This window comes from Thamnophis sirtalis, unplaced genomic scaffold (genome assembly GCF_051295495.1).
Source record: "Thamnophis sirtalis isolate CommonGarterSnake01/CBP01778 unplaced genomic scaffold, rThaSir2_p1.2 scaffold_3, whole genome shotgun sequence".
Classification (NCBI taxonomy): Eukaryota; Metazoa; Chordata; class Lepidosauria; order Squamata; family Natricidae; genus Thamnophis; species Thamnophis sirtalis.
In genome coordinates, this window is record NW_028261383.1 from 166,577,652 (window position 1) to 166,590,622 (window position 12,971).

The 12,971-nt window shown below is 42.3% G+C and overlaps 1 protein-coding gene across 3 annotated transcripts in view; it reads left to right on the forward strand.

Moving 5' to 3' along the window:
* The first annotated feature begins 719 nt into the window (after positions 1–719).
* Positions 720–12,971, forward strand: part of PORCN (porcupine O-acyltransferase) — a 28,247-nt gene continuing 15,995 nt past the window's right edge. For 2 of the 3 annotated variants that reach the window (XM_087710768.1, XM_087710769.1), the window contains exons 1-7: positions 720–963; positions 2,875–3,019; positions 4,491–4,683; positions 6,763–6,806; positions 7,789–7,970; positions 8,691–8,821; positions 11,002–11,016. In XM_087710768.1, coding sequence (XP_087566894.1) covers positions 2,884–3,019; positions 4,491–4,683; positions 6,763–6,806; positions 7,789–7,970; positions 8,691–8,821; positions 11,002–11,016 — 701 coding nt within the window. In that variant the 5' untranslated portion in view covers positions 720–963; positions 2,875–2,883. The remainder of the gene's footprint in view (positions 964–2,874; positions 3,020–4,490; positions 4,684–6,762; positions 6,807–7,788; positions 7,971–8,690; positions 8,822–11,001; positions 11,017–12,971) is intronic. The other variant, XM_087710770.1, reaches the window with a different exon arrangement.

The window sequence follows — 12,971 nt, forward strand, 5'->3', positions numbered from 1 at the left end:
TTGAACTGTAAGTAGTGAATAATATATGATCTGTTGTGAAGAATGAAAATTAAAGAACCAAAGGTATCAGTATGCCATAAAATTGTTACGTGAAAGTGAGGGCTGGGTATGTCAAGAGAAATAGGAAAACAAATGCATGCCACAAAAAACAGATAAGTGTGCACACCAAGTAAAACAGGAAGAGGCAGGATTAGGAATGAAGCGGAAGAAACGTTCAAAAAAGTGGCTGACCAGGATGCTCTTGTTAAGCACTTTAGGAATCACAACACCCCGCCAATTTAAAGTATTACAAACCCTCTGCCCATTACGCAGACCTACTCGTGTGCAACCCCCGATTGAAAAGAACTGACTCCATTTCCCCCACCCAATCTCAGCTAAGCACACTACTTGATCCATATTTCGAGTGGTTAAAGGCTACCATTGAAGCTTTCCCCGGAGGATGCTACGTGGCGGTTTTCTGCAACGCTCACCTTCCTTTCACAGAATAACGTTTTTAGAACAAAAGCCTGTAAATAGTAGTTTTTTTTTTGCTAGCCGCTCCCGCGGTTTCCTTTCCGCGGATGTTTGCGCATCGCGAGCTTTTATAAACGAAGCTTTGCCTAGGAGGCAAACACGGCTGCATTCCTCAAGGGGGGATTCGGGCTAATTTCTTTCCCCTCTCGCCCCCCCCTTGCCCTTTCTCATTGGCTGCCTTTTTGCGTCTTGCCCCCGTCTTTTCCATGCGGTTGGCCGTTCAGCAGGTTTAACTAGTCCTCTCCAGCCTTCTCATTGGTATTTCCAAGCGACCCACCTCCCGCTTTAAACAGGATCGTTGCACCCCCTTCCCCACCGCCTACCTCGCCTTCCTTTTTCAGCTTTCCAGCTGTTGGGGGCGGGAGGGGGGGGAGAGGGAGGGGAAGGCCGGTACCCACGCAGCTCCAGAGAACTGGGGGGAAAGAGGGTGGTGCGAATAAAGACGCATCGGTGAGTTAGCCATAACGCCCGTGCCTGCCTCTTTAAGGCATGCCGCTGGAATAGCTGGCCTAAAAGGAGCTAGAGGGCCGGTGCTGGGATGGATGAGAGGCGTTAAGGCAAGTTGGATGGGAGAGGGAAGCGGAGCCGTGCCCATTAAGGGGGCGCCGAGTTCTCGCCTCTCCCCGCAATGCAGCGTAGCGGGAAGGGAAAAGGCTTCCTAGATCTATGTCTCCGATTGAAGGGATTTCCTTCTTTCTTTCTCTGAGATGACGCGATGACCGCCGTTTCCGTGGGATTCCCATCATTAGCTCTTTCCCTTTTAAGAAAAGCGGGCGAGTATCCCGAGGCTTTGGGGGGGGGGGGTTGCAGTGAGAAAGAAAAATCAGGTTTTGTGTGTTTGTGGGGGTGTGGAATTATGCTAAGAAAGAAAGCGAGAAGCCAAAGGGTTACTTGGAGTTGCAGAACGGGGCTCGTTTAACGCCACTGACCAGTAAATCCTCAGGGTTCCTACTTCATGTGGAACCATAACATGTTTTCATTGGTCTTGCCTTCCTGTGTCTTGTGACCCTGGATTAAGGTGGTTTACCAAATCGTGATGAAATCACGGTTTAATGCAAATGTGCCATTCCAGCCATGTCTTCCTCCCTATTGCAATGGTTCATCAATTCATCTGCTGTGTATTACTCCCCACCACCCATTTTTCTACTCTCCTCCCCTGTTGCTAGGCTTAGTGTTAATTCAATCTTGGGAAAAAGAAGTAGAATCGGAATGTATGCTATTATTGTGTGGCGACTGGTAACTGGCCTCCAGTTGATGATGCTGCCTAACCCCTCTCCCAAGGAGCTCTTTTGGAAAACGTTTAATTCCTAAACTGAGTCTACAATAGTCAATAAGAATTAGCTCCAAGTAACAAAATAGAAAAAGAGTTTGCATCACTGTAGAAGCTTTAGTTTGCTCGTCTGTACTGCAAAAATAGTCAAATTCTGTGGGGTTTAGCAGAATTTACTTCCATACAGTAATGTTTGTGGATTTATTTAGTTGATTTATACCTTTGTCTCTTCCTCCCCAGAATTGTGGGGCAACAAGGATGGATTGTATCACTATACTATCATAAACTTACAAGTCACATTTTAGTTCCTTATATTCTGTGATTTCAACTTGCATATGTGCAAGCATGTGTTGTGTACAAAATGAGACCAATTGAACAAGCCGTAGTTAGGTTAATCATGAGAAACCCAATCTTGTTGCTGTAGTTATATGTTTTCCAGACTCATCTCTGCTTAGCTACATTTAGTGGTGTCGGACTAAGATAATACTTGGACTGGATTCCCATGCTGCTATTTCAAATCTACAGTTCTAAAACAAAAGGGCAACAATAGTTACAGAAGGGAACATTGGGTTATATTATGCCATTGAAATGGCAAGTGTGTCTAAGATGATGAATATGGTTACATGGGTTTTATGTCAAGAGGTACTAGACCTGTTGACTGGCTGGCTTTAGCATGCCTAACTATAACTGGGCTCATACCATGCACTGAACCACAAATGGCCTAGGTAGTAGGTAGTATGTGTAGGTAGTAGGTTATATCATTCTCGCTTGTGTGGTTGGTTGACGTATAGTTCAGTGTGTTGTATGAGCCCCAGAAAGTAGGCTTTAAGGAAATTATGGTTAAATGCAATACAAATAAGCATTCTATAACCACACCTTTTATTTTTGTGTAAGTATGTCCTGAAACCTCAATCATTCTCCCAGTAGGGAGAGGTTCTTTCAACTACAACAATCCCAGTTTAAGAACAGGACGGTGTAGTTTATTCCAGACTTTTTATTCTTTGGGATTATGTACCTTTCAGAATAATCTTGACTTGCCTCCAGAACTAACTCTATGGCTTTGCTCCGCATCTCTCTCTTTCTCTTTCCAGGTTGGGGCCATGGCCACCTTTACACGGGAAGAGTTTTATCAGCAACTGTTGAGCAGTTGTATGCTGCCAACTGCTCAGCAGGGTTTTGAACAGGTCTGGACTCTGCTGCTCTTGTGTCTAGCTTGCCGTCTCCTATGGAGGTTATGTAAGTAGAGGCTGAGTTTATATACATGTGAGATAAAATGGAATTATCTAGTTTTCAGCTCAATGTTGTTTGCTTGCAAACATTTCATTACCCAACTAGGTAACGCCATCCGTGTGAGTGAGTGTGGGGATTTCAGCCAGTTTATATATATAATAACATCTCCTGTAAACTTTACTGGTTTCTTGATTAGGGTATTTTTTATTGTTTTTTCTGATTTTGATTCCTGTTTATTTGAGTGTTGGTTGCTAGAGCAGATATGTTCCAGCCTTTTTTGTTTCCTCCTCATGTTTCTTTATTGTCCTTTTTGAATGTCATGTAAATATGATTTATCTTAATATATTTATTGATGGCTGATTTACCTGAATGCCAAGCTTCCAAGAATTCCCTAGCATTTTTGGATTTGACTTGTTCAAAAAGGCTGATAGTTTTTTAGCAGTTTTGGTCAAGCTTTCTGACTACTAGTTAGTATTTGGGGAGGCACCCTACTAGTTTCTGCCTGTCTGTCTTACATAGTAGCTGTTGAAGTCCTTGCATGTGGTAGATGACATGGAGGAAATAATCCAAACAAAAGCTACCACTGCGATGCTTCAGAAATGCCTCCAGAGAATTGAGATAGTTGTCGAGTTCCAATTTATTCCTCCTCAGCCTGCCTTGCCTTCTGCTGTAAAGTTAAGGTTGCTTTCCAACAATCCAGCAAGACTGAAGAGGTTCTTGATAAGGTTAACACGAGAGTAAGACAGTGAGTAGGGAAGGAAAGGCTATGACCGTACTTGCTTGGCGTAAAGGCCACACTCTCTAGAAGGTCTATATGTCACAATAAATGGTGGTTTATTGAGTAAGTAATAATTGGCTGGGCTCACATAACACATTCAGTGATAAATTGGGGTGGACAGCTTGGTGTGTCCCCCCCCCCCAAAAAAAATCCTCGTCATACTGATTTCCCGCTACTATTTTTCTTCCTCCCCCTTTCCCAATAGGAGTGGGAATGACTGGAGCCCTCAAGGAAACGAAATACTTCCATTTCTACTTTTGATTCCCCTGGTAACTTGAAATTTCAGCAGTATAATCGGGGAACATTTTTTAAGATCTGAGTGATTAGTTAAGGATGGAACTATAAGCTGCTTGCCTTTCAAAGACCACCACCTCCTCTTTCCACCCTTCCCAAAACAGCCTAAAAGGGATGAATGGATCTTTCCAGTGACAGCATTTTATTTCTATCAGAAAACCTTTTGTGGTGTCCAGGTGGTTGGGGAAGCCTCCAACCCTGCAGAAGTTGCCCTTCCCTGCAATAGGCTTTGGTTCACAAACATCAATGACTGAGATTATATGCACGCACACACACACACACACACACACACACACACACACACACACACACACACACACAGAGTATAGCTAGGTGGGTTGGGTGAAGCCAGCCACGGTGAGCTTCTCTTTCTCTTATCCAAGCTTCCCGCTTCTTCTTTTCCAGCTCTACCATCCTATGTTAAGCACCTGAGCACCGTCGCTAGTGGCTTCTATGCCCTCTACCACTTTTTTCAGCTGCAGATGGTGTGGGTTGTGCTCCTCAGCCTCTTGTGCTACCTGGTTTTATTCCTGTGTCGCCACTCAACCCAGCGTGGAGTTCTGCTCTCCATCACCATCCTCATCTATTTGCTTATGGGGTAAGTGAGGAATATGGGAGGCATAATTAAAAGGCTGATACCGCCAAGAGCAATTCATGGGGGAATGGTTAGCTAATAGCATGTTGGACCAACAGAAAGAGTAGTCGATAAGGGGAGGCGTTGGAGGCTGTTTACAAGAATGCAAGTGGTGCTGTGTTTATCTTGTTTTGGCCAGCCCCATTGTCTGAGATTTACCTACTTCATGAGTGGAGGCCACCCAAACGACCTACACTTGTCCAAATAAAAATAAGTTGAATAATCCTTAGGTTTTAATAATAAATATTTTTTTGTATTTAAAAGGAGGTCACTTTTGCAAACTTAATCCACCCAAACAACAAGATGCTGTCAAATCAATCCCCAGGATAGTAATCGCAAAGATAGAGCAGAGTTGACTACGTTACTGATATTTAGGTTTATAATTTTTTTGATGGCCAGAATGATGAGAATAGCAAGTTAAATTGTTTGTCCCCATGCCAACTATTGTCCTCCAGATGTGTTAAATGTATCATTAGTTATGCTGTCTGGGAATTATGAGATTATAATTCAAAATATTTGGAGATTGCTAGATTGAGAAAAGCTAGGCTTATCTAAATAAAACTTTTAAACAAGTCAGCTAAGATACAATAAGCTAAAAATCTTTCTTAGTATCCATACGTAAACTACCATTTTAGCTCCTTCCAAATTCAGAAGCTGCGAATTATTAGCATTTTTACAAAGATTTGTATTCCATTTCTTTCCAAACCTGAAAGCCCAACATTTAAAATATCTTGAAACCAGTATTCATACTAATAAGCATTCTTGTCGGTTGAATGTTCTGATTTCTGACTCTTTGGGGTTTGGAGGGCACAATAAGTAGCCAAGTTTGGTTAAAATGCAGCATGCAGTTGACGGAGAGGGGCTAAGTGTTAACAATATGTGTATTTGTATCCTTCTTGATGGTTTTTAGTGTGTATTGTGGGAATTTAGTTAGAGGTTAAACCAATGGACCAAGAAAACTGACCAATTGTTTTGCTAAGCCAATGGGAATTGCAGGAGGGAGGGCATCTATGTCGACAGTCGGAAACAAGTATGGACAAGAATGAATTAGAATAGAATGTTTTTTATTGGCCAAGCGTGATTGGACATTAGACAAGGAATTTGTCTCTGGTCTGGTGCATAAGCTCTCAATGTATATACAAAAAAAAGTGAGGTCATAGATCATAAATCATAAGGTACAACAATAAACCATCAATCATAAGGTACAAACAAGTCATAAATCATAAGATACCAATAGGAGAAGTTAGTAGGAATGATGAGAAAAATGAGAATATGAGAGGCATATCAATTAAAGCAATACAGTTCTACTACACAAATAAATATTTTAAGGCATCAGTGCTGTGGAAGTTGGGTGTTTAGCAGAGTGATGGCATGGGGTGGGGGAAATCTGTCTTTGTGTCTAGTTGTTTTGCCATGCAATGCCGAGGTGGCGCAGTGGTTAAATGCAGCACTGCAGGCTACTTCAGCTGACTGCAGTTCTGTAGTTTGGCTGTTCAAATCTCACCAGCTCAGGGTTGACTCAGCCTTCCATCCTTCCGAGGTGGGTAAAATGAGGACCCAGATTGTTGTTGGGGGCAATATGCTGACTCTGTAAACCGCTTAGAGAGGGCTGAAAGCCCTATGAAGCGGTATATAAGTCTAACTGCTATTGCTATTGCTATTGCTATAATGCCTTTAGTGGCATCCTGAAGAGAGAAGTTGAAACTGTTTATGTTCAGGATGTGAAGGGTCTGTAGATATTTTCTCAGCCATCTTTCTGGTTCGTGCAGTACTGGATTACTGTTACATTAATGTCATAGCAATTACTGGAAGAGTCCATACATTTTGGAGTGGATAAGCCAGAGATCAAGGAAAGCAAACTAGCAAGTTATGGTAGCATGATTCTTGAATTATGAATGTGATCCTTTTAATTGGAAAGTTCAGCAAGAAAAGGATTTTGAAACTTATCTGGATCTTAGGGAAAGGAAAGATGGCAAACAAAGGACTACTATCGAAAGATAATGATATTTTTTTTGTTTCCTGCCTTTACCTCCTCATCTATAGAGAGATGCATATGGTAGACACTGTGAGTTGGCATAAGATGAGAGGTAAGTAACAGATATCCTTCTGCACATATCTTCTGGTTTTTATGTGATTGTTCTGACCCCCCTCTTCACACACCAAAGCACGCCGGGATAAAGATATTTCAAGGATTTATTAACACACAGACTAGACCTTGGCAGCAATCCAGCACCGACCAGACCTTGGCAGCAATCCAGCCTGCCAAGATAACCACAATAGCTTCTCCAGCTCTAGTACGTTGATTCCTGCGACGAGCTTGTGGAAAGCCATTCCTTTTATAGTCTTGAGAGGAGCCTAATTACCACCAGCTGAGTTCAATTATCTCCTGTAACTGCGTAACTATTCTTTACGCCTATTAGCCCTCTGTTGCCGGGCATCCAGGACCAACTCCCTTGTCTCCTCCCCACTGCTCCAATGCATGATGTCAGGATCATACTCCCTTGTCTCCTCCCCACTGCTCCAAGGCTTGACTTCGGGAGCACGCTCCCTTTGGCTCTCACCGCTGCTCCAGGCCTCAGGCACCTCCTGGTGGCCAACCAGTCTCTCTGTGCCCTGCTTGGAGTCAGAACCTTGTCCAGGGTCCTCCACATCTTCCAGAGCCGACCCAGGCTCCTCCACATCTTCCACAGCCGACTCCTCGCTGTCGGAGTCTGGTGGCAGCTCCACCGGCTCCTGCTGGGCCACAACAGTGATAAGGTGTGTCAGAAAATCTATGTATTGAAAGAAAGTGCTACCATTCCAAAAGCATAAAGTACTGTTCAGCATGTGTAGCATTCCTAGCTTTACAGCTAGAAAATTGTATCAAGGCTTATAAACTGAGTGGTTATTAGAAAGAATGATATTTTTCTTATATACGAGCTTCCATTCGTAAATACCATTGGAACTGAACATCTTTGCTGGACTAAAGAAAAATAATTTGTGCTAGTAACTCTACTCCATGGCAACAAATTATTTAAGCTGCTTGTTAAGAATGTTAGCACTGACCCACTCTCTCATTTCTACCACTAGGGGCCCAGATGATTGTGGCAATGAAGGCTGTGTCATTGGGCTTTGATCTGGACCGGGGCGAGGTACCAACCATTCCATCCCCAGTTGAGTTCATGGGGTATATCTACTTTGTCGGAACTGTTATTTTTGGACCCTGGTTCCGCTTTCGCACCTATCTGCAGGCCGTAGAGAGCAGGAAAATAGTGAGTGTACTCTAATGTCTATTATTGACTGTGGTGGGCAAGATCTGGTTGGTGGGGAAAGGATGGGCCACATTTCAAACACACAAGATCAGTGGTTCCCAAGCTTGGCAACTTTAAGACTTGTGGACTTCAACTCCCAGAATTCTCCAGCCAGCAGAGCTCTGCTGGCTGGAGAATTCTGGGAGTTGAAGTCCACAAGTCTTAAAGTTGCCAAGTTTGGGAACCACTGCACAAGATGAGCCAACACTACATTATTGTAAGGTTTTTTTAAACAGAATCTTGCAAGTCTGAAGGTACAAATCTTCCACTATCTTTCTTTACTGCCTGATAAATTAGGGCAGATCCTTTCTAAGTTCCTTTCTCTGCCCATTTCTCCGCTGTGGGCTCCCTCTCTCTTTTATCTGATCATTCCCTAGACAACAATTCTACCCCTCATCTCCCAAAGTCTTTCCCACAAACCATGATAGCAGCACTCAGTTTTCATTTCATTTACATTATTAGTTTATATAATTTTGCTTCCCACGACTTCAGAAATCTCCTCCTTCTACTGGGGCTTAATTTTGGAAGGGATCCTGTGCATCTATGAATGGGATTGTTTATAAAATGATGGGGACTGCTTTGTGGCTGATGGAGATGCATGGGATTGAAAAACTACCGTGACTGGAATGCACACAGAGGATGCTTATTACATAATGATTGGTTTTCGTTCTTTCCACATAGACTTTCTCCTGGTTTCAGAAGGTCTTTCTGAGCTTCTTCCTCTGCCTTGTGTGCCTCATCATGTCTACCTGCGTGGCTCCCTATCTCTTCTCATACTTCATACCCCTCTACAGCTACAGGCAACTCAGGAAGTAAGTGTCTTGCTTTGAATTGATGTTCTAAGACTCCCTTTCCCATACGTTCCCACAGCTGGAAAGGAGCTTGTTAAGGAAGCTTGCCAGCAGAGCTAAAGGAGCTTTGAAACACCAAATCTGAATTAAAAATCAAGTAAATCTTTAGAAAAAAAAACCTTTGGGAAATATAAAAATGAACTGTTTTGAAGTTTCTTATCTAAGTTAATGGCTCCATCAATCCTCTTCCAGCAATACCTTTGGACTTTTAGCTGTGGCAAGACACATTTTGGGTTTAATATTTTAGAATTCCCTTGGCTTATTTTGGGGTTGGCTTTATGGTGCTATCAGCACTGGATGAAAGGAAATGGAGTAGTGCGATTTCTCCACGGGTCGCCCATGAAGCCAATGATGAAGGGAGACACGGACACGAGTTTCCTCCGGGATGGGCCGACACGGAATAGAATCCGGAGGCCTCTTTTATTGAGCATACACAAGGAAAGAGTGGAGTCACATGGTCTATGTGGACCAATCATGGTTGTACAAGTCTATGGTATATGGTAACTCATTTACTTCCATGTAGACCTCTGAACCTAAAGAATGCCCATAGTCAGCAAATAAATCTTTTACTAGCATGCAAACTTCTGACCCCTAGTTGATACTGCAAAGTCAGCATGCAAACTTTTGACCCCTAGTTAATGCTGAGAGTTAACCAGTTGTGACCTCTGACCTACTTAGTGCTGAGAGTTAACAGGTTGTGACCTCTGGTCTTATGGTAAATGATTACTGCTGTTGTATACGTGTTCCAGCATAGCTATGCATGCCTACACTTATGTTACAACAGAGTAGAATCAACTGTGCAGCTATGCCCTTGAAATGTCAGCTCATTTTTATGCAGATCACTAGCTCTACATGGATAGTTCGGAAGTAGCAGGCCATTTTAATTCCCTCAGACTTTCATTCTAAAAAGTACTGTTTAAGGAGTGTTGTGGTTATATGCCAGTATGTTCTGAAAGGCCTCTTGACTGTCAGAATGTTTTTAATAGGGTGTCATCATGCACTGAAGACGATTGTGGTATCTAGTTTGGGATAGTGCCTCAAGCACCTAATCTTGGGTCTGATGAAAAAAAGAAAACAACAGATTGTTAGCTGTTTAATTTAGCGTTCCTCTTTACAATCAAGTAGAGATTCTTGCCGGATATTGTGTCTCAGAAGTGAAAAATGACTTGAGGGAAGCACCATTTACCATTGTGCTTCCTCAGGCAAAAAAAAATAATACATTAAGTTGATTAGGACAGAGAAAATCTTTCTCTTCAGCCGAGGGTTCTTAATGGCTTATATAATGGCTTTCATCATCAGATTAAATATAGTTCTGTGGTAGAGAGCCAAGGTGGCGCAGTGGTTAAATGCAGCACTGCAGGCTACTGCTAGATCAGCAGGTCAGCGGTTCAAATCTCACCGGCTCAGGGTTGACTCAGCCTTCCATCCTTCCGAGGTGGGTAAAATGAGGACCCAGATTGTTGGGGGCAATATGCTGACTCTCTGTAAACCGCTTAGAGAGGCCTGAAAGGCCTATGAAGCGGTATATAAGTCTACTGCTATTGCTATTTGTCTATGTGAACACTCGGGCTACAGCAAATCCATGTGGGATTTCCTACAATTAAATTTTAGGCTATTTTATCTATGCTGATCATGTATGTCTAAACCACATCTTGTTTATCTTATTGTGAAAAAAGGGGATAAGAACCTTACTGAAGCTTGTAGTTCTGATATTTGAATGTTGTGTAATCCTACACTTGCATGAAACAGAAAATCCAAGGAATAGTGAGACATTTTAATGCAGGAGTAAGGAACTCCAACTCCCATCAATGCCAGTCAGCAACGGAGAGATCCTGGAAGTTGTAGCTCATCCACCTTAGTAAACCTCTGGTTAGCTGACTTCACATTTTGGGTTTAACAGTTGAGAGGTCAAGAGAAGCTCAAACAATTGTGGCATCTTTCAACAGCATGGGGAAAAGTTGTGTATGTCATTCTTTCGTCACATGTAGTTTACCTTTCTCAGGAGGTGCTTTTTCAGAAAAAAATATAATTCAGAATGTACTTAACTTCTTTTTTCTCAATTTTCTACCAACTTTAATTTTGTTTAACCTTTCTCTCTCCTCCCTTGCTTTCTCTCATTGGGATCACATCCCTCGTGACAGGAAGCGCAGAAGCAGGTAATATGACTTAGATGATAGCAGTTGGGTTCTTCCCTGATCAGACATCTCATTCACAATTCTTGACATCTCCATGACTGTTGTCTACATCTCACCACGAGGCCATTTGTTCTGTCAATTTATTGGGAACATTGTGATAACGAGATTTCTTTCAAGCTTATGTCAGAGATGTTTGTGACCCAGCCAATTGTGGTCTTGTAGCACATCGGCATCAAGTCATTAGGGCTCATCATGTGACACAATATATCTTCAGAAGTCTCTAATCCAGAGGTGGGTTCCTACCAGTTTGCACCTATTCGGTAGAACCAGTTCGTCAAATCTACCGAACCGGTTAGAAGAGGTTCCACCAGTGGATCCGGAAAGCAGGCCACACTTACAGAAGAGGTTCCAAAAATTTTTGAAACCCACCACTGACACACACACACACACACACATATAAAGAGAAAGAGAAAGAAAGAAAGAAAAAAAAGAAAAAAGAAAGAAAAAGTGAGAGAGATGAAAGAAAAAAAAGGAAAAAGGGACAGAGAGACAAAAGGAAGGAAAGAGAGAGAGAGAGAGAGAAAAAACACATGGCCGGCAAGCCACTCCCACCAGGTCACATGGCCGGCAAGACACTCCCACAAAGGAGACCATACCCACAGAGTAGGTTCAAAAAAAATTTGAAACCCACCACTGCTCTAATTTTGCCTGTGGCCTGTAGGCATAGATTGCTGCATTAGTCTCTCCTATGGTAGCTTTGGTCTATCAGCATGTATAGGTCTGCCTTATTTCCTTGAAGCCATTCAGCGGTTCTATTCCTCCATTGCAGAGGTGTTATATATCTTACATACAGCCAATTTTGACTATTTATCATGTTAGATAATGTGGCAAAATTCTGAGCACAATCCGTAGACACAAACAATTACATTTTATTCTTATTATGCTATCACAGTTCCTTAGTAAAATTAGTAAAATTTGAAAGACATTTTTACTGAGAAGATGGCTGAAAAACAGATTTCCCTTTAGTAGAATCAAACTTTTGAGAAATTGTTAGACAATATTTTGGAACTCCACTGGTTGTTGGAGAAGAAGAAGGGCTATGAAAAGTCAACACATCCCAGCTCCAAATAGCCTACCCAAGTGAATATATGCTTCATCCACCTAATACTATGGTCATCCCTAAACTAAAGAAATAGGTGCATTCTTGGCGCAGCAGCTATTATGGGAAAGCAGAAAAGCAGACAATCAGTCTATCCACGGAGACTTTCTCACTAGAGAGCAGATTGCTCAGCTGGAAGCGTACACTCCAGAATGGACTTTTTCTAGATCCAAATGGAACTCCATTGGTTTCTTGAGAAGGAAATGCCACCTCACGGGTTCTGAAGTAAGACATTAGAACCTAACTTGGCATAAGATACCAGTTGGAATATATTTCACAAGTCAGTGCTTTAACAGCAACTACTTTGCCTGTAAAAAGTATAACAAATTTAAAATCCAAGTGACTCTCCATGCCACAGGGCATCCTGCTTGCCCCAAATATTAATTAAGAGTCATTACTTCAATAGATTCCATGACTGGAATTAGCATGTAGTGTTAGTCCATCTCTGCTCATATTCATAGACTAATTCCTAGCTGGAAAAATCTGCAATCTGACTTGTTTACTTGCAGGAAAACAGCCAGAGAGAAGGGCATTATATTTACAGGCAGCTCTCAACTTATGACCATTTGTTTAGCAACAATTCGAAGTTATGAGGAAAAAAGTGATGACTGATCCTCACAGCGATCGTGATTTGGATGCTTGGCAACCATCATACATTCATGGCGGCTGCAGTGTCCCATGGTCACGTAATTGCCATTTGCCACCTTGACACCTAGCTTCTGACAAACAAAATCATTGGGAAGCCGGCAGATAAGGTCATAAGTTGTGACTCACTTAATGACCACCATGATGTGTTTAATGACTGTGGCAAAAAAAG